This window comes from Pantherophis guttatus, chromosome 1, assembly GCF_059756535.1.
Source record: "Pantherophis guttatus breed Tessera chromosome 1, ASM5975653v1, whole genome shotgun sequence".
In the NCBI taxonomy this organism is placed as follows: Eukaryota; Metazoa; Chordata; class Lepidosauria; order Squamata; family Colubridae; genus Pantherophis; species Pantherophis guttatus.
The window spans coordinates 278,152,086-278,174,012 of record NC_142063.1 but is presented as its reverse complement, the minus strand read 5'-3'; the positions used below and the strand labels follow the sequence as shown (position 1 = coordinate 278,174,012).

At 39.1% G+C, this 21,927-nt stretch overlaps 1 protein-coding gene across 1 annotated transcript in view; it reads right to left on the bottom strand.

Moving 5' to 3' along the window:
- Positions 1-21,927, bottom strand: part of RYR2 (ryanodine receptor 2) — a 279,138-nt gene that overhangs the window by 197,862 nt on the left and 59,349 nt on the right. Inside the window, exon 2 of the mRNA XM_060692369.2 lies at positions 5,948-6,067. Coding sequence (XP_060548352.1) covers positions 5,948-6,067 — 120 coding nt within the window. The remainder of the gene's footprint in view (positions 1-5,947; positions 6,068-21,927) is intronic.

The following is a 21,927-nucleotide window of genomic DNA, read 5'->3' as shown; positions in this document are numbered from 1 at the left end:
CCAGGGCCTGGAAGCAGGTTTGGAAAGAGAAACAACTTTTCTAGGCTGTAGACAAGAAAGAACATCTAAATGGTAGCAAACATCTTCCATATAGTTGCCAAGAAAACATAATGGAAGTATTCATATAGTCACCAGGAGTCTAGCTAAATTCAAAGGAGACTTTATTTTACTTTAAATATCAAACAGATATTCAGAATCATATACAGTACAATCATGTTTATACACTTTTTTCAGCATAACAACAGGGAAAAATTAGTGTAGTTTTTAACAAGGCATGTAACAAACAAATACTAAACAATTAAAAACTTTTCAGCATATCAAAGAAATAGGATTTTGAAGTAAAAACAAATATTTAAATAACAAAAGTACAAAATGTCCAAAAAACCCCCAAATCAAAATCCAATGATCGATTTTCATCAAAATGGCAAAACCAGTTGAATAAGCAATCCTATACCTAACCCAATAAAATAAAAAAATCTTTTGCTTTTGAAATCTTTTCCTAAAAGGACTGACTTCAAAATTTTACCGATAGGATCCTTTACTTCCTTGTTAATGTCAGCGTCAAAACAAGCTATGGCAACTTGCCTATTGCTGTAGTGTAGGGGTGGGGAACAATGGCTCTTTTATGACATGTGGACTTCAATTCCCAGAATTCCTGAACCAGCCATGCTGATTCAGGAATTCTGGGAGTTGAAGTCCACAAGTCATACAGGGGCCACCGTTCCCCATCCCTGCTGTAGTGTATAGAAGGGGGAGGATAAGACATGTAGCTATTACCTTCAAATCATAATCATGAATTACAATTCCTTTTACACAGAAATGACAGCAAAGCATTGTCTTTAAAGTTCCAGTGTTCTATGATTGCCTGTTGAAAGACCCATGCTTTAAACCTTAGCATCACTTGCCCATCATACATTTTTTTGTTCATTTGATGTAGGTGAGACCCCTAGTTGGATGGGGGCATTGATATTCTGAAGGGAAGACCAAGGCTCTCCCTCTATTCATACACACTATAAGAATCATTTTGTAAAAGAGCAGATGGGATCTTCCTAGGCTGTATAATTACAAAAGATGAATATTGTCCATCTCTGTTACTTAGCTTTATATTCTCGCAATTCCAGTGCCAGTGCAGCTGCCACCACAACTTTCAAGTCGCTTAAACTCATCCCAAAAGGAAACTTTGAGGTCAATGTCCATTGCTCATTCCCCCTTTTTTTTGTCCTTCCTGTACTTGAGACCACTGCAATCTGGCCGGCTTCACACTTGGACTTCTCCTAACACACATGTCCAATTTGAACAGTTATATGTACACCCTGAGCAATGGAAACAAGAAAATAGGGAATCTAGAAATGGAAAATAAAATTAATGAAATAATATGAGCCCGATAGAATATTGCCCCATGTTTTATTTCAATGCCAGGACTGTTTTAAAGTAAGATATATATTCAGTCTAATGCTCACTCTTTTAGCAAATTTAATTAAGTTCTTTCTTCTATAGAGTTAAAGCTTCTAGGAGTTAAATGGTTTAACTACATGCACATTGGTTTTAAAAGCTGATGTGATTTTGTTTGTGATGCCAAACACTTAAAACTTGTAAGAGATCATTGTGCTAACTACAGAAGAAGCCTCAAACAGCCAGACGATAAACAATCCAAGGGAACAATTAAAATCAAATGAGTAAACTGAAGTTTACTGATGTTTTAATTACATATGCATCATGCCGACTATAAGTTTTATTTATGACCTAATGCAAAGAAAGGACAAGTCTAAAATTATATCATTTCATTTTTCACACAGAATTATTTTATTTCTTAGTACACATTTCTTTTTAACATATTAAGGTATTCTTTTATATGCTTTATGCAGGATTTCTAAAGAGAGTTATGTACCAATGGTAATGATGCTTTCACTGTATGTGCTTTACTGCTGATTGAGTTTGCTTTTATGTAAGTCTATTTGTGAGCCTTCTCAGCTGAAGGGTACAATAAAATATTTTGAATGAATGGTATTCTAAAAGTGGCTTATGTTATGCATCTGCTTTTACAACATACACACAACACAAGGGTACTTACACTTGGAAAACATGGGGAAAGCTGATTCAAACCATAAAAAATAGGCTTCATTTGCTTATTAAGTTTTGGATGTAAACATGACTGTTCATAAAAATACATTTAATAGTTCATTTATGCAATCTTATTTTTCTGGCTTTTATTAATAAGAGAAAGAACACTACTCAACATAAGTTAAAGGCCAGTGTTACATGAATGTTTCCATAAACAGTGCTGGCAATCTTTGGGGGCCCTAGAGTGGCCCATGTCACACTGCTATTCTGCAAGTTGCACTGATTACTGGTTTACTTCCAGGTGTAATTCAAGGTATTGATTATTATCTATAAAGCCTTGCATAGCATGAATCCAAGACTTGAGGAACTATCTCACCCCAATGGGACAGGTCTGCCTCACCCATGACAACAGAGGAGGCATAATGCGGATCCTATTGGTCAAGGAATTCTGGCTGGCAGGATTCAGACCTCTGCTATGGCTCCAGCCCTTTGCATATCTTGCCCCCGGGATGACTTTTTGTAAGGGCCTGAAAACCTGACTGTGCCCGTTGGCCTGGGCCCCAATGGGGATGTATCACATTGGTGATGATTTATGGTCCAATAGTAGATCTCACCTCCCATCCTCCGGGTATCCTGTTCCCTCCCCTCCCATTTTATAATCAAATGTTGTATTTTTATTGTTACTACCCTGTTTCCCCCAAAATAAGACATCCCCTGATAATAAGCCCAATTGGGCTTTTGAGCACATGGCAATAAGGCCAAACGCTTATTTCATGGTTCAAAAAAATATAAGACAGGGTCTTATTTTTGGGGAAACATGGTAGATATATATTTTTGTATGGTTTATTACTTGTAACATTGAAAGCCATCCAGAGTCACCTCACGGCAAATAAATTTAATAAATAAAGTAGCAAAGATATAATCAATTTCCAAATGTAACTTTATCATGAGGCATTTATTTTCTCAGATATGGTAGATACCATTTCTCACCACTTGAGGGCATATTCAAACAATGTAACCAAAGATCATAACTATGGGTAATACAAGAAAAACCATTCCCTGGCATTTTCCTACTCACAGGAGGCTGGATTTTTTTCTACAGGGAGGAATTCAAGAGGGGAGGGGACTTAGCTAGGAGAAACCATGTGCTATTTAAAGTGTGTGTGTGTGTGTGTGTGTGTGTGTGTGTGTGTGTGTGTGTGTGTATAGGCTTAAAAATCTCTATCGAGACTTCCATAGAGTAATTTAAAAGGTGGTACAAGATCCATGTAGGTAAAACTACATTTAGATCAGTTCTGTCACTTTTTCCTTTTCAGACTATTATCCAAGTTACAAATTTCATGTGGCAGTTGATGCTTTGTTCTCTGTTATTATCTTCTCATCTTTGATTCTATCATGGAGGAGTAACATTTCTTCTGACAGTATAAACTTAGTGGCTAAACTTGCCAGATCGATTTGATTCAATGTCATTTATACTGTAACATATTGTAATTTTGCTATAGCAATAGGCAAGTATACAGTATATTAATAAATAAAATTTCTTCCAGGCCAAAAACATGGTCAGATGGTGATTGTGGAACCAATCATAAACTGCTCATGTACAAGTTCCAAGTTAAGCTAAAGAAGAAGAAAGCCAGTTTTCCATGATACAGTCTTAAACACCTACCATTTTCAAAGAAAACATCGGGAACCTCTTTGAGGTCTTGAAACTCACTGATAAGAGAACCAAAAGAATTATGGAACAAACTTAAAGAGGTTATTAAGGATGAATGTGAAAAGAAACTGCCAAAAATGAAGAAACAGAAGGAAGGAAATTGGATGGAAATTGAAAGGAAATCAGAACAAACCATGAAAATTCACAACAAGAGAAGAGAAGCCAAAGCCAAGAAAGACAAAAATCTCAGAAGGGAACTTAACAATGAGCTTCAGAGAACTGTTAAAAACTGACAAGGAGCACTATTAGCACTCTACATGGAAAAAGAGATGCCAGATGTTCAAACTGGTTTAGAAAGGCTAAAGAACACAAAACGTTATTCCTGAACATGCTAAATAATTGAAAAAGCCAAATAATACCCAAAAGAAGTAAATATGTGCTTCACTGATTATGTCAATCACATCAACCTGTGGAAAGTGCTCAGAAAAATGGGAATCCCAGAACAATTCAATGGCCTGATAAGAAATGTATATACAGGTCAGGAAGCCACAGTAGTGACAGAAAGAACATGGCAAAACAGAAAGGCTCATGCACATGCATATGAAAACTATTAAAAATTGTTTTCATAAGGTCTTACAGAATCAACAAAATAAATAATATTACAAATACTTGCATGAAGTCTTTAAGAGTCAGGACAAAAACTTGGTAACAATATGGATTTTTTTAATGATATTTATTTGTTAAAGAAATACCTTTTATTATAGAACTGAACTTCAATTCTGTTACTTTTTTTTAGGATTCTTCTGTTACAAGGGAACAGGATAGATGAATCCATCAAGATCAGTGCTATTGTAATGAATATTTAACATTCCAATTAATTTTTATGATGATGAATAATACTTTGAAAATGATGAGCTGCTGAAAATAAAACATTTAGTCTGTGCCATATGGAAAGTAATATGTTTAATTAAAATTATATTAAGGAAAATATTGGGGAAAAAATGCCTGAACTCACCATCTCTTTTGGAGATCGTATATTCAGAATTTAAAAAATATATTCAACTCTCTCATCAACATATCTAACTTCACCAAAAGAAAACATTTGTAGCTAAAACTACTTCAAAAACATACCTAGAAAAAAAACCTCAAGTTTTTTTTAAGAAAACAAAATAGTCATATATCCCCTGCCATGCAAATATGTCTTCAAATAATATAGAGAATTAAAAATACACTAGAATTTAACTATGTACAATACAGATAAATTATGCTTAATGACTGCCCTGTTTAGTGACTTTCTGAAGGTACGATAGCACTGAAAAAGTAACTATGATCAGTACTTAGAACTTTATATTTATATATCTTAACTTTGCTCCTGCATTTTGCTTCAGCTGTAGCTTCCACCAACGAGCTACACAATGAGATCCCAACAAGAACACAATGAATCCATCAAGATACCAGATTATCAACTTATTTGTTACAGCTATTTCTGTCCATGATGACATTCTTGGTACTGCAGCCACTTTGTCACTCATGACTCTAATTGTTTTATAAATCCCATTCTTCCCACAAAAGCTCTGTACAGATTTCTAGTAAATTTAATCTTTCATTAATTTCAATTGCTTTTTTTTTTTTTTAGTAAAATCTGAGGTGCCTTTTCGGATGCATTTAAGAATGTACTCTGAAATATAACTTAAGAGAGAGATGTTAAAATATACTCCTAGCTGCTATGAAGAATATCAGAAGCCATTTCTTTGTATCTTTTTTCTTTTTTTTCTATTTTTCTTTACCTTTTTTCCTCTGTACACTTTTTGCTTTCTCTTCACTTTGTTTCATTTCTCTTTTCTTCTTTACTCTATATTTAGTTTGTATTACTTTTTAATCTTATTTTTTAAAAGTTGCAATAAAAATCATATAAAAAAAGAATGTTGTCTCAGAGTACCTCTTACTATTTTAAAATTGCAGAAACTGTTTTATATCACAGATAACCACAGTTGTTTCACAAGAATCCTAAATATTCATGTATGTATGAATGCCTATGTACAAAGTTATGTAAGGCAACCGAAACTGCCACAAGACCAGGCTTCTTGTCAGTAAAACCTCATGTTGCTATTTGTATGCAATGTTACAGCTCGCTCTCCTTTGCAGCCCACTATTCTCTCAACATCTGACATGGTTCGTGAAGCAGAATCGGTAATATCTAAAACAGTATTAGAACAAGACAGCTTGATGTACCTTGGAATTAGAAGTTGATTCCAAGAAGCAGAGCCTGTTGCCAAATCCTTCTGCAGCAAGACACAATTTCTGTTGTTCTTTGTGAACAGTAGCAGTACACTGCAGAACGACTTCATCATCCTATTAAAAACAAAAGAGAGAGAGAGAATGACAACAAAATTAAGTCTTTTAAATTGCAGATCTTTGGGATGTATTTCCAAATATAGCTGAAGTCAAAATTAATTCTAGGACAGTTATTTATTTATTTATTTCACTGACATAAGCCATCACTGAATGAGAAGAAATAAGCACAGCAGGACAATCACATACCATGTCCACAATTAAACCAAAAAAGATTTTTTTCAACTGATTTACTTATTTATATACACTGTCATTTTAAAAACTTATCTTTCTAAATGATTTCAAGATAACGTATAATGAAAGATTTACCACTTTGCATTCGTGTTTTTGATATATTTGTATGACAACCTCATTTCAAGAATTTAAGATAACATTTTAATTTCAAATATAATGATATTAGATGCAGCAATTAAGGTGATTGCTAAGCTAAATATGGCTGTTCAAGAATGACCCATGATTTTCATTAGTCAACAATGACTCAAAGACACCAAAATCACAAACATATTTATTTATTTAATTAATTGTTTATTTGATTGTTTATTTAATTATTTATTTAATTATTTAATTAATTAATTTATATACCACCCACCTCACTTTTTAGCACTAAAGGATTGTCAAGCACCTGAAATCTGATCACATGATCATGGATTGTGGTACAGCAGTTGTAACTTCAAAGACAGTTTGTAAATAACATTTTTCAAGTCTGTTGTAATTTTAAATGGTTAAGTGTTATAATTCAAGAAATACCTATACACACTCCATTCCCACTGTATTCAATTTCTTTTGACATATCCAACTCTCATTTCCATGCAATACAGGTAGTCCTCAACTTACGACCACAATTGAACTCAAAATTTCTATTCTTTGTGAGACATTTGTTCAGTGAGTTTTGCCCCATTTTACGACCTTTCTTGTCACAGTTCTTGAGTGAATCATTACAATTGTTAAGTTAGGAACACAGTTGTTAAGTGAGTTTGGTTTACACATTGAATTTGCTTGTCAAAAGGTTGCAAAAGATGATCACATGACCACAGGACACTGCAACCATCATAACTATGAGTCAGTTGCCAAGCATCTGAATTTAGATCATGTGGCCATGGGAATGCTGTAATGGTCATAAGTGTGAAAAATGGTCATAAGTCACTTTTTCCAGTGATGTTGTAACTTTGAGCAGTCACTAAGTGAACTGTTGTAAATCGAGGACTACCTGTAGCCACACAAATGTACTCTTACGTAGCCATTCTCTGCCTCCCAAGTTCCAGCTGATTGGGAGGAAATGGGGATTTTGCAGTAACCTTCCCCTGGAGTGGGGTGGGAATGGAGATTTTACAGTATCCTTCCCCTCCATGCCCACCAAGCCACACCCACCAAGCCATGCCACGCCCATCAAGCCACACCCACAGAACTGGTAGTAAAAAATTTTGAAACCCACCACTGATGCAATATATTCAGTACAAATCATCTCAGCCAAAAAAACAGCATAATCTGCATCCAAAGTACATATATATTCACATTCCTGTCCAACATGTCAAACCTCAGAGCAAGCAATTTGATTCATTTATTTGTAAAAAACTACAAAAGGAACAAAGAAATTCTCCTCTTCTTCCTGCCTCAATACCAAACCAGTTACTGAGTATCCATATATTGCTACTTGCACTTAGATTCCAGACTATATTATTCTTATTTCATTCAGCAACCAACCTGCAATTTCATATTCACATAAAATAGTTCATAACTGAAGATCATACACCTTTTTCTAAATTAGTAAAGGAGTAATAAACTTTCTCGCACTCTCACACTGATCTACTTGTCCACTTCTTCCCAACATAAAACTACAGTACACTTCCCAAATTTTGCTTACTGTCGTTTCTTGGGCTCTTTCCAAGACTTCTACCAAGCACCTTCTCAAAGAGTAATACCATGTAATATTTGCATTTACTCTTGGTTACCTTTCCTTGATCAAAAGCACATGGACATCATCATCTTCACAAATGGAATACCAACTAGCATTTAACTGAAAAATTTATCAGATTTGTATCTTTTAATTATAGGCAAAAACATCTCTACCTTAATATTCAGGGGTGAAATGCTCCCGGTTCGGACCGGCTCAGGTAGTGATGGCGGCGGGCAGTTCGGAGAACTGATAGCAAAAATCCCTCCCCTCCCCCCAAGCCTCCAGCTTGCTTACCTTCGCACGCCTGCCTTGCTTCGCTTGCTGTAATTCCTGCAATCCATTGCATCAGCAAGCAACTGAATCTTCCTGCCTGCAATCAAGATCATCAGTGAGCAGCTCTATCTGCCTGCCTGCCTGCCTGCCGGTTTTTTTCCCCTTTGGGAGCTTTAAAAAAATAGTTCATTGGGGTTTTTTTAGTTGTTCTTTTTTTAGACCTAGCCATTTAAAGTTTAGGAAGTTTTAAATTTAGCTGCTTTTATATAAAAATAAAATAAAAATAAAACAAAATAATATTTGTTCAGCTTTCTGAGATTTTGTGTGTTTCTGTAGTGTTTCACTCTAACTATACAAACACACAAAATCTCACAAAGCTGTGTGTCTAAAGTGTGAAAGTTGGTTTTTTGGACTTTTTGTGGCTGTGTGAGGTTCCTGCTTGTTGCAGGGGCCATTTTGGGTCTGGCACAGCTGCTTTTGCATTGTGAGAGAGCCTGTTGTGTTGTGTTGTGTTGTGTTGTGTTGTGTTGTGTGTGTGCAAAGTTTGAAAGTTGGTTTTTTGGGTTTTTTTGTGCCTGTGTGAGGTTCCTGCTTGTTGCAGGTGCCATTTTGGGTCTAGCACAGCTGCTTTTACATTGTGGGTGAACCAGTTGTGTTGTGTTGTGTAGGTTAAAAAAGGGCAAAGAAGTGACAACTTGGCCACGCCCTCCTGACCGCCAAGCCACGCCCACCCAGTCACCTGACCACCAAGCCATGTCCACTAATTAAGCCACGCCCACAGAACCGGTAGCGAAAATTTTTAGATTTCACCTCTGTTAATATTTAATAACAATCTGCTGTTTAAGAATATTATCATTGCTATGATAATACAAAATTTATTCAGCTGTTCTAAATTTTAGGTAAGAGTATTCCAATCTGGAATGCAAATTGAGATGCATGTGATGGGAGGCATGTTCTTTTTAAAATGTGAGCAAAAATAATCAAGGCTTAAATATTATTATGCACATTATCTTGACTTTTTCTACCCTTTCTCTGCAGACATCCTCAGCTTTAACTTAGGTGTCCTGCAACAAAATATTATGAATTCAATTACAATAGTGAATATTTTAGTTGCTTTCAGCTTTGTTAGCTAACTCAAGGAATCAAAAATGCTGTGGCTGGATGCATGTGATTGCTAATCTTTCCCATCATGAAGAATCTGACCTGTAAAAGCAAGTCTTATAGGACAAATCCCTCATTAAAAGGCCTCATGTTGACTTTTTAATTTATTTGAAATCTCTACAGCATAGCTAAAGAAACCATTTAAAGAATCTACCAATTAGAATTTGTTACGAAGTTACACATTAAAATAAAGGAATAGTAAAGATAAAGGAATAGCAAACTCTGTTTTTCTCAGAGCCAGGAGAGACCTCAGAATACACAAATCTACCTTTATATCAAAACACATCTGGAAAGAATAAGGAGTAGGATTCAAGTGAAAATTCATTTTGGGCAAAATTAATTTTAGATTCAGTGTTTCTAGAATTAAATGTAACAGTACAGTACACCTTTTAATACTGTGCAAATCAAACGCAATGAAATAGCATATTTTATAACTACGAAAAAATAAAAGATCCATGCATTTTTAAATGTTAAAACAGTTCAATGTATAAAAAATAGCTACCAGGATATGAAAGGAGGCAGCAAATAAATTTTGTACTTTCCTTGGCAACTGATACATTAGCAGCATACTAACATAATCAAATGAAAAATTCTATTACGAATCATAATGTTCTCTGGTAACTCATAAATTATGCATTTTACTTCAATACCAGACTTAAAACATTTTCTCATGGTATTTTTTGCTATGCCATTTTACAAAAAAGAACAAGCTGAATACTGGCTGCTGTTATCTGGCAAATCACAATCCAATGTTTTGTTCTGGAAAACATGTGCATTAATGAAGTGATTCCTACTCTACTAGCTGTATCACATTGTGTCATTTTACATACAAAAAAATTACCCACCAAGTGAAACCAATTCCCATTAGAGTGCTCTGCCCTTCATACCTGTTTCTGGAGCAAATACATGTTTTTGTGTTTTGTTTTGTTTTTGCTTTAATTTATATGCCGCCCTTCTCCGGAGACTCAGGGCGGCTTACAATGCGTTAAGCAATAGCCTTCATACTTTTGTATATTTATACAAAGTCAGTTTATTGCCCCCACAATCTGGGTCCTCATTTTACCTACCTTTGAAAGGATGGAAGGCTGAGTCAACCTTGAGCCTGGTGAGATTTGAACTTGCAGTAATTGCAAGCAGCTGATGTTAATAACAGTGCTTTAGTCCACTGTATTACAGGCTCTTCATGTGATGCAAGAGACATGAGGAAAAATCTAATTAAAATCCATCTGCATAGGAATCTAGACCTATTTCCTTTATCATTACTTTGTGTCAGGGAATTTCTTTTCCAAAAACAAAAACAAAAAAGCACAATACTGATGAATTAAAAATGCTCAGCAACCCCAATAACCTATATTGCATTATTCTTTTTGTTTTGACCTATTTACATATATTCTATTCAGAAACCCCTAAATCACAGGTAATACAATTTTTATAAAGCACTGTTACTTTTGGTAGAATATTTTACAATTTGGAAATAAGATGGATGCTTTAAGAGCATTTCTGTTCATACAAGATGGAGGAATAATGATCCTGGTTCTTTGTGGAATACCCCAATTTAGGGATTTTAGACAGACTGTTGTTAAGACTCCCCATGCTTGAGACATATATTATTCATATCCTCAATTTGAGTAGCAGTATAGATTATTCAAGTCTATGGTAATCTATTGGTGTTGATTAGTATCAATGTGCCTGCATATTTTCCAATCCCCATCTCACTTTTGGGTGGGAGTGTGTTAATTGATCATAACTGCCATGCAGCCATTGTAATAATTAGCAATCCTACCCATGACAACATAGCACTTAAGATAGGGTCTCAAAATTCTAGAATTTGGAGAGGAAAAAACTGATGAGCAATTCTACACTTGGGGTTCCTTATATAAAACAAATTAAAACATTGGGATACAAATGCTTGGTGACGCCCAAGGTTTTACATGAAAACAGAACAGAACAGAACATTCTTTATTAGCCACATGTGATTGGACACACAAGGAATTTGACCTCAGATTAGTGATCTCTAAATGAAGAGCAGGAAAAGTGACAAGGAGGGAATTTAGAGTAAGTCCTTTACTTTCTATCCTACTGTTCCCTTGTTCTCAATAGGTCATGAAGAGCTTGGCAATGGATTTATACCTCCAATAGAAAACAACACAAAATTTTGGGTTCTGTTCATTTCTGTTTTTTCTTCTCAAGCATAACATGTGGAGGATGTTAGAGGATCAAGATAGAAACTATTACAATTACACACACAACTAGTATTAAACAAATGAGGGATTTTTAGACAGTAAAATATTTGTGTTAATAAAGTTGTATGATACAATATACTAGTGAGATTATTATTTACAAATTAGTATGTATGTAAGTGAATGTGAAATATAACAGGTCAAGTATTAACCTATTTAATTTTCTTCCTTCTCAAGTCTCTTTCCCTCATTTTCCACATATACAGTACTTTATTATGGCTTTTTCTTTCCTCCTTATCTCAATTACTGATACTGGAATGTCTGAGTTTTCTCCTGGTTGTCTTGCTGCCTAAGAAACCTTTTAACACAGAAGTTTCTTCTGTCCAGTGTCTGAATCTCCTTTCACAACACAGTCTGTCCTCCTGTTTTTTTTCCCCACATTTTCACAAGCCACTCCAGGATTTTTCTCCCAGTTTTTCTCCTAGTCCCAAGGCTGTAATCTCTGGGGCCATTCCTCCACTTCACTCGATATTAACCAGATGACATCCTCTCAGGCAGTGTATCTTGCAGCATCTGAAATATAGCATGCTTCCCCCTTTCTCCGTTTACTCTTTTTATATTGTATATCTAAGGCATGTACATGTCACTTTACAGGTGCCTTCTAGCATTTCTCCCCCTTTCTATCTATGAGTTCTTGGTTATATGCTGAGTCATCTGTCCCAAAAAATAAATCTAAGACATCTAGTACAGACCCAGACACTTTTCTTCAGGCAGGCATTTCACTCTGCCACAAAGCTTGTTGATAGTAGGATGCAGTTAGATAGGTGCTAGACATGTATTTATAGTCTGCTGAAGCAAGGTAAAAAAACAAAACTTATCCAAATTCTCCCTTTCTTTAATGTACAGTACTGAAATGCCTGCTATAAGGTATAAAGCTTGCAAAACTATCTAAGCTTTGACTTTTCAATGATTTCAAGTTTCAGCTACCAGAACAGTAAAAGAAGAACCAGAGTTTCTTATGGTAAAACTGAAGCACAGATACTCCTTGCCTAATGATGGTCATTGGGTCTGGCAACTCCATTGCTAAGCCATGCAATTATAAAGCATGAAATCACGTGACTGTGCCAATTTCCAATGGAAATTGCAGTAGCCCTAGTTGTTACTATTAGATGAATCCATGCAACTGCAACAATCTACAGTGACTGTATCCTATGACCATTTGCAACCTCCTGTCAGCTTTCCCATAAATTTTGCTTGTCAGAAGCTTGCAAATGGTGATTATGTGACCTTGGGACACTGATATTGCAATAGTGAGTCAGTTGCCAAGCGCCCTAATTGTGGTCACATGACTGTAGGCCACAAGGACACATCATTAAGTACCTTTCATTTAGAACTACTGTAACTTTGAATGGTCACTGAATGAGTGGACGTTCAATGACTACTACCTGTATTATGTCTCTCTTTCCAACTTTGGCAATGGCCTATTCTTAGACAATTGTCAAGAAACAAATGTAGAAGAGCAAGATTTTCTATTAAGGGGATCTTGGTATTGAGCAAACCTGGTGAATAATTAAATATTCCATGAAAAAAATATCAGGCTTCTCCCAACTGATCTCACAAATAAAGAAGCCTCGTAGGCAAAGATGAAATTCTTTACTGCAAGGATTAGGATAACTGTTAAACCAAGCAATCACCAATTACAAAATACAAATGCAATTATAATAGAAGCAAGATTCAATTTTGGTGCCTCTTCTGCCAATGTACCACGATCAGCTTTGAATTACAGAGCTAGATAGGAGAGATGATTTGTATCTGTGCATTGTTATGATAACAAATAATATGATCTACAGCATTTGTCTCTGACCTTGCCAACTCTACAGTTCATAATAAGTTTCGGAAATGCTGCACCGTACTAATTGAATGCTTATTAGGTCTAACGCCAACTTAAATCAAATAAAAACAGATAGGCCAAACAATGGCACAGCAGAGGCTTTGGAATTGTCCTCAACAGGGTTACAGTCTTCTTCTATTAAAACACAGTATTTCTATTTCAATTTAGACTTAAGGATATAAATTCACATTTTCTACTGAACGCAAATCCCCCTGCCTTTGACAACGGGGTTTCCATTTGCGGGGCAATTTAGACCCTGCTAAAAAAAGCACTCAAAAATACTATATATCATTAGGGTTTTTTTAATCTGAAAGAATTTGAAATGTACAAATAAAAATATAATAGCAGGGCTGTCCTAGAAATCAAAGAACTCTTAATCATTTGAAGGTGAATGATCCACCGGCAGAGGTAGAAAGGGGGAGGATGACTATGGAGATTCTCAGTCGTCCAGGTCATGGTTATTGCAGGCAGCTGTGTTAATTACAGGGTATTCTTTTAGAGAGCCGTTGAGGCCACTTGGAGGTTTAGCTATGTCCTCAGGGTCACCTGAATAATTAAAATGGGTGTGGAGCCTTCTTGGCTGCAGGATGTTTTCTGTCCTGTGTCCCTTCACTGTTGAAGATAGGCGCAGGCTGTTGGGGATGAGTATGTATTGTCTGCATCTCAAACTGAAGTGCAAATGGCTCCTGTAGTCTGCAATTTTTCTAGAAATCCGTTCATACTCACATACCATTTGAAGGGTTTTTATTCCGAAGTGCATAGTTAAATAACTATGGAGAGTGTCAGTCATCCAGATCATGGTTGTCCCAAAGGTGCTTTTTCAGGAGGCAACTGGACTGCCTTGTTTTTCTCTTATCCAAGGATGTTTTCTGCCCTGTGTCCCTTCACTCTTGAAGATAGGGGCAGGCTGTTAGGGATGAGTCTGCAGCCTGCAGCCAAGAAGGCACCTCACACATTTGCACTACTCAAGTGACCCTGAGGAAACAGAGAAATCTCTAAGTGGCCTTAAGATCTCGCTAAAAGAATGCAAATGACCAGCTGCCTGCAAGGAGTATAAATCCATCCATTCCATCCAGTCAGAGTTGAAGACGCTTCTTGGATGAGAAGCAAAAAGTCTTCAAAGAAAAACAAGAAAGTCCAGCTGCCTCCTGAAAAAGCAGCTTTAGGACAAAGGGGGGGAATATTCCTCTTTGCAGTCTCAGTTTCAAGTTATTCCCCAAAAATGTACTCCAAATGATTGGAAGACTCTCCATAACATAAAGAAAGCTATAAAAATGGCAAGACTTTTCCCTAATGTCCATCCAATATTCTGGATCCAATTTATACAAAAGTTTGGACGGGATGTTCATTATATTCCTAGGATAGTTCCACCATAGGCAGAATACTAACAATACCATACACTGAACAGAGACATTTTACTTCTCTTCCTCTTGAATAAAATGAAGTGTGAGTTGCAAAAATTATTGCAGTGGTCACCGTTGATCATAAAGCTAACTGCATGCAAATATCAAACAGCCTATCTTTTTTAGTTCCTTTTTAGCTAAAGCAATTCTTGTATTAACTGACTTACTGCTCTTACACACAGATTACACAGAGAATCTGCAAATCCTATCTCTTCGACTGAGTGATCAGTGACATGTCATGCAACCTTTGTTTACTTTGACAAAAATACACTTGATGACATTTGTTGAAACAACACAGAATGGCTTTCCTGGACTGGTGCTCCAAATTCTGCACTTTATCAGCTTTTTTTGTTAGAAGTATTTTGGTAATTATAAAAGGAGTTTCTGAAGATTGTACAGTTCAGTTGATCCAACTATGCTGCATTTATTTCAATAAAATACTCCTTTGGAATTACATTTAGGTTGCCTTTGTTCTACATCATTTCACTCAAGGTGCATGTACTGTATATATCAACGCTTACACTGTTAAAATCCCAGCAAAGGAGAATATTTGTAGTTCAGGGTTGAAATGAGGGGTCCTGTTAAAAGCAATTGTTGTGAAATGTGTAAATGCCAAATCCTATATAGTGTTATCTCCTCCTACATTCCTTTATAGTAGAAGGGAACCCTATGTTCCTTTCCTCCATTCCTTTAAATTGGGTATGGGGTGAGGTAGAAATAATTGCTTCAGGCAAGTAACTTGTGCAAAAGGACCAAGGCAACAATTGTATCTTGAGAAGTCATAAAGGACATGAGACTCCTATCTTAATTCTTCTTTGCTAGTGGCTTCTTTGCTAGTGGCTTTGTAGAACAGAGAGATAAAACCATCCATTCCACTTTGTTGGAAATGTAAAGCGCATAAAGGGACATACTATCATATATGGTGGACATGTCCCAAAGCTAAAAATTCTGGAACAATATAATGCAACTGGAACAAATAATAACTCAAAAGGTACCATTAAAACCAGAAACTTACTTATTAGGAATATCTACAAGCAAATATGAAAAAGAAATAATATATTTAATAACACACATTTTGACTGCAGCAAGAATCATATACGCACAAAATTGGAAACAAGAAGAGGTCCCGACTCAAGAGAAATTAATATCCAAAATTATGGAATGCGCTGAGATGGATAGACTCACCAAGGAGATCCAAGGAAAGGAAGAATCTGAATATTATCTGGTCTGGCAAAAGTGGTGTAAATGGTTAGAGGGAAGTGAAAAAAAAGAGAAGAAGAAAGAAAGAAAAAGAAAAGAAAAGATATCAATAGAGTAAAATAATTTTTTACATCAAATGAAATTTAAGAAAGAGACACCAGATATCAATAAAATAATATCATTATATAAGGTGAGAAAAATAATGTATACTGAAGAATATAGGATATTGATATTGTAACAATTCAGATATTATAGGTAGATGTCATTAAGATGATGCTTGTTGTAAATTGTTTTACTTGCATTTATAAATGTATTATGTGGTTTCTTAAATTAATAAAAGTTTAAAAATTTTTTTAAAAAAACACCATCCATTAGATGTGTATTAGCCAAGATATAGAATGTTTCCAAATAAGACTTACTGGACAGTTAACTGAATGTTAAAGAATGACCAGATGAGTTTATCATCCACTGATAACCTCTCCCATGTCACCTATTATTTCCAGTGGTTTTCTTACCATAGAAATCCACTAAAGAGAAAAGACAATATAGTCACACAATATATTTTCATAAAAGTACTAAAAATCACCAGTCTGAAAGCTCTGCAAGGTGTGCTTGTCTTGCCAGTTGTCAACAGATTTGTGACCTCTATAACCACTCCCATCCCCTTTCTTTTGTGCTGGGAAGCAAAAAATACAAAGATGTTGCCATCCTAATGTCCTACTGGAAAAAGAATGTTGGGCTAGGTAACTATGGTTCATCATTAGCAACAATAATCTCCATGAATTTGGATTAATTTTAAAGCATACAAATATACACACATAATTTTCCTATGTATCACCTTCTTTTCATACAAATACAAATCCACTTTGACTTTTCTTTTTTCTTTTCTTTTTTTACAGAAAACTTGATCATTTCCTTTTTAAAAACTATAAGGAGTGCCAGACTTTTACCCAAAAAAATTGATGTCTATGTAAAATTAATCCTATTTAATACAGTATTTTGCATAAAAAATAATAGCTTAAAAGAAATAGCTTAGCATATTATCTATCTATCTATCTATCTATCTATCGGTTGGCATATGCTTGATAAGTTCTCTAAGCACTGTAATATTTATCTATATTCATGGTAAAAGCAACTCCCCAAGTTCAAACAACTATTAAGAATTATTGCAAAAGGAGGGGCAGTTCATTTTCAGAATTTACTGATAATTATGTAAGTAACTGAAATATACCTGAGAAATCAGTGACAGATGAGTTGCAGAGTTAAAAATTTCTGGAAGTTAGGATCTAAAGCTGCAGAACTATTTTAAACTATGATTCCATTCTTTTATCTTTATATTTTATGTTTTATTGATATTATTGTAAGGTCTTTGATTGTTGTGAACAATGAAAGTCACTGGGAATGGTCGTTGCTTACCTGAACGACCCTTTTATGCTCGACGTTCAGACACTCCTCAGTCTGGGTAACGATCACTCCTATTTGCAATGCTGAGTGTCAATCAAATCCCTCTGGAGCTGGATCCGCCTCACTTCCTGCTCCTTCCTCAGACTTTTCACGAAGACAACGTGGTTCAAGAGCATTAGGACAGCCATGAAGAGAAACTCCGCCAGATAGTGACACAGGAAGCAGACAGCTACAGAGGGAAAGAAAGCAGACCTCCACCAAGGCCAGACACGGTGAAAGAAGGGAGGGACGGAGTGTCTGAACGTCGAGCATAAAAGGGTCGTTCAGGTAAGCAACGACCATTTTCCTGCTCGCCGTTCAGACACTCCTCAGTCTGGGACATACCCAAGTTAGCGAAGAAAAGGGGAGGGAATTAAGCCGCAGACTGGCCTTGAGGAGAGATTACAGCTTGTAATACCCGTCTGCCAAATGCAGCATCTGCAGAAGCAAACTTATCCAGCCTATAGTGACGTACAAAGGAAGAGAGGGAGGACCATGTGGCCGCCCGGCAGATATCATCTACTGAAGCCTGGGTAGCCCATGCCGCTGATGTTGCAGCGCTCCGGGTAGAATGGGGCAGTATACCACCCGGGACAGGGGCCTCCCTTAATTCATATGCCTTAGCTATACAGGCCTTGAGCCACCTGCCCACTGTAGCAGAAGAAACCTTCTGACCCAGGGAAGAGGGAAGGAAGGACACCAGCAGAGCCTCAGTCTTACGAAAGGAAGCGGTCCTTTTAAGATATCGTCTCAAAGCCCGTCGTACGTCCAAGGTATGCCATCGCCTCTCAGCAGGATGACGCGGGTTCGGGCAAAAATTAGGTAAGATCAATTCTTGGGCTCGATGAAAACGAGTGTTCACTTTGGGAACGAAGGCTGGGTCGAGGCGCAGAACAACCCGATCAGGGTAGAAGACGCAGAGGTCACTTCTCATGGACAAGGCTGCAATTTCGGATACTCTGCGAGCCGAAGTGATTGCCAATAAAAAGGTCATCTTTAAAGACAAGTAGCGTAGACTGGACGAAGCAATGGGTTCGAACGGTGGACCCGTCAAGGCCTGCAACACCAAGGTAAGGTCCCAAGTGGGGTAGCGGTGAATCGGCGGAAGCCGCAAGTTTGAGACCCCTTGGAGAAAGGAACGGATTCTGGGATCCTGAGACAAAGGAACTCGCGCCTCCCCAGACAGGACGGTGGCGAGAGCCGCCACCTGTCGACGTAGAGTCGCAGGGGCCAAGCCTTTGGAGAACCCCGCATGCAGAAAACGCAGAATGTCTGGAACTGACGCTGTTGTGGGATCCACGTGCTGATCACCGCACCATCTCGTGAAGGTGGCCCAAGAGGCGTTGTAAATACGAATTGTTGATGGTCTTCGAGCTGCTTGAATAATGGAGATGACGTCCTCAGACAAATTGTCCTTGAAGAGCTTTACGCGCTCAAATGCCACACGGCTAATCGAAGCCACTCTGGGTCCGGATGACGTACGGCCCCTTGAGTTAACACAACCTTGTCGGGTGGAATCCTCCAGGGCGGTTCGACTGACAAGTTCTTGAGGTCGGCGAACCACTCCCGACGAGGCCAATATGGCGCTACTAGTAGAAGATTCGCCTGCTCTTGAATAACCTTCCGAATGACTTTGGAGAGGACTGGAAGAGGGGGAAAGGCATAGAGTAGCCCCCGGGGCCACGGACTCCGAAGAGCGTCCAGACCCTCCGCTGCTGGAGATGGGTAGCGGGAGAAGAACCTCGGCAATTGGGTGTTGTGAGCCGTCGCAAACAGGTCCACTAAGGGAAGACCGAACCTCCTTGACAGGTCCTGGAACAGGCAGGGGTCCAGCTTCCACTCGGCATGATCTATTTGGTCTCTGCTGAGCCAATCTGCTTCTCGATTTAGAGACCCCGAAATATGTTCGGCTTTTATTGACGAGAGGTGTAGTTCCGCCCACGACAGGAGTCGCTCCGCCTCCTGCATTAGGGTCCAGGAGCGAGTCCCCCCTTGTTTGTTGACATGGGCTTTGGTGGCCACATTGTCCGTTAGAATCAGAATGTCCCGGCGATATACAAGGTGTTTGAAGTGCATCAGGGCGAGGCGAACCGCTTTGAGCTCCAGCCAATTGATATTGTGCGACTGTTCTGTCGACGACCAGACCCCCTGGGCTAACTGAAGGTTGAGATGAGCCCCCCAGCCGCGGAGACTGGCGTCCGTGGTCAACACCGTCCGCTCTGGTTCCAGGAAGGGGGAGCCCTTGCTGAGGGCTGGAGACAGCCACCACCTCAGGGAAAGACGAACTGGAGCCGGAACTGTTACCTTGAGAAGAGACTCTGCTCGACCTTGTCTTTGGTAAGGGAGCAGAAACCATTGGAGGCGACGAAGGTGGAAACGCGCCCAAGGGACAATGTCTATGCACGATATTAATTTTCCCAGAAGTTGGGAAAGAGTGAGTAAGGTGACCGACCTTTGGCGTAAGACTTGAGACACCAGAGTCCTTATGCTGACCTGTCTGTCGGGAGAGAGAAAGACTGTACAAAGACTCGAATCTATCGTTGCTCCGAGATGTAGAATGCGAGTCGTGGGAGATAGGTGACTCTTTGCGAAGTTCAAAGTGAACCCGTGGTTTTGAAGGGTGTGAATCACTAGCTCCCGGTCGTGGGTCGCCTGCTCGTGTGATGACGACAGGATCAAAATGTCGTCGAGGTAGCATGCCAGGCGGACCGGAACCTCTCTGAGCGACGCTGCAACTGCTGCTAGCAACTTTGTAAATGTCCTCGGAGCAGAAGATAGGCCGAATGGCATGGCCCGGTACTGAAAGTGATGGCCTCCAAAGGCGAACCTGAGGTACTGTCTGTGTTGTAAGTGAATGGGAACATGGAGGTACGCCTCCTTCAGATCTACGGATTGCATCAGATCCCCCCGCCGGATGCAGCCGAGCAAGGACTTGAGGGAATGCATTTTGAACCGGCGGTATAAGAGGTGTTGGTTGAGACGTCGTAGGTTCAAAATGCCCCTCCAATCTCCCGAGCTTTTCGGGACCAGAAATAGCGTTGAATAAAAACCGGTTTTGAGTTGGTGCGATGGAACTTGTTCTATAGCCTGAATCTGCAACAGATGGGAAATTTCGAGGGAGAGAAGAGAACGCTTCTCCGGCTGAACCGGCCAGGGGCATTGAACATAAAAGTCCTGAGGCATGGTGGTGAATTCCAAACGTAAGCCTTTGGTGACAGTTTGGACAATCCAGGCATCTGAAGTTGTAATTGGCCACAGGTGCGAGAAGGCTTGGAGCTTGCCCCCGATCGGAACCAGGGACGGTGAGTCACTTACCGCGCCTGGCGAAGCGACCAGTGGACTTAAAGGGTCGCCGAAAGCTGGATTGCCGGCGACCTCGGTCACGAAAGGGCGCTCTATCTGAAGCTGACTGGTACTGGAACTGCGAGGATCTGTAATAAGAGGCGCTGCCGGCGCCTTGGTCCTGCCGAAAGGGCTGTCGATTATATGGCACATAGCGCCTGTCTTGGCGACGAAAGGACGTGGGCAACACCTTCTTCTTATCCCTGTTCTCTACCAGAACAGAATCCAGGGATGGTCCAAACAAAGCAGGTCCCTTATAAGGGGCAGCGGTTAGGCGCCACTTGGACTTAGCGTCAGCTCTCCAGTTCCTGAGCCACAATAGCCGCCTTGAAGAAACCGTTGAAGCCAAGGCCCGAGATGCGAATTTTGCCGCGTCCAAGGACGCGTCAGCCGAATATTCCGCCGCCGCCACCAGTTTAGCCAGGTCCTGTTGCGAGCGGGCGTCTTCGGGGGGTATCCTTTCCCTCAATTGGCGTAACCACACTAGCGATGCCCTATTGAAGAAAGATGAAGAGGTCGCGGCCCGAATGGCCCAAGCTGCAGCCTGGTGCGTCTTACGAAAACCCATCTCGGCCCGTTTATCCTCGAACTTGAGGCCATCTCCAGCTTCGCCTACCAGGATGGAAGAAGATGTAAGGCTAGCCACCGGGTCATCAATCGTGGGCAACTGTAAGAGAGCCTCCAACGCAGGAGCCGAAGCATACAGCTTTCTATCAAACGAATTCGGACCGGACAATGAGGCAGGACGATCCCAAGGTCTTTGTATAACCTGGCAGAAAAGGTCAGGGCACGGAACAAAGTCATGATCCGGTTGAGGGAGATTAAACAGGTTACTGTGAGGGCCAGGAGGGACAGAAGTAGAAGACTGCAGGGAGCCTGAATCCATATTAGTGGCAGCTTTAGCTTTGCGGAGAAGAGAGCGGAACAAGGAAGGCTTAAAAAGACCTGGGAAGGCCGGCTTGTCGTGAAACTCTTCCTCGTCCTCAGACATCTCAAAATCCTCCAAGAGGTCATCCTCCCGGGCAGGTTCAGCCACATCACCATAGGAAGCCAAATGTTGGTGTTGTTCAGAA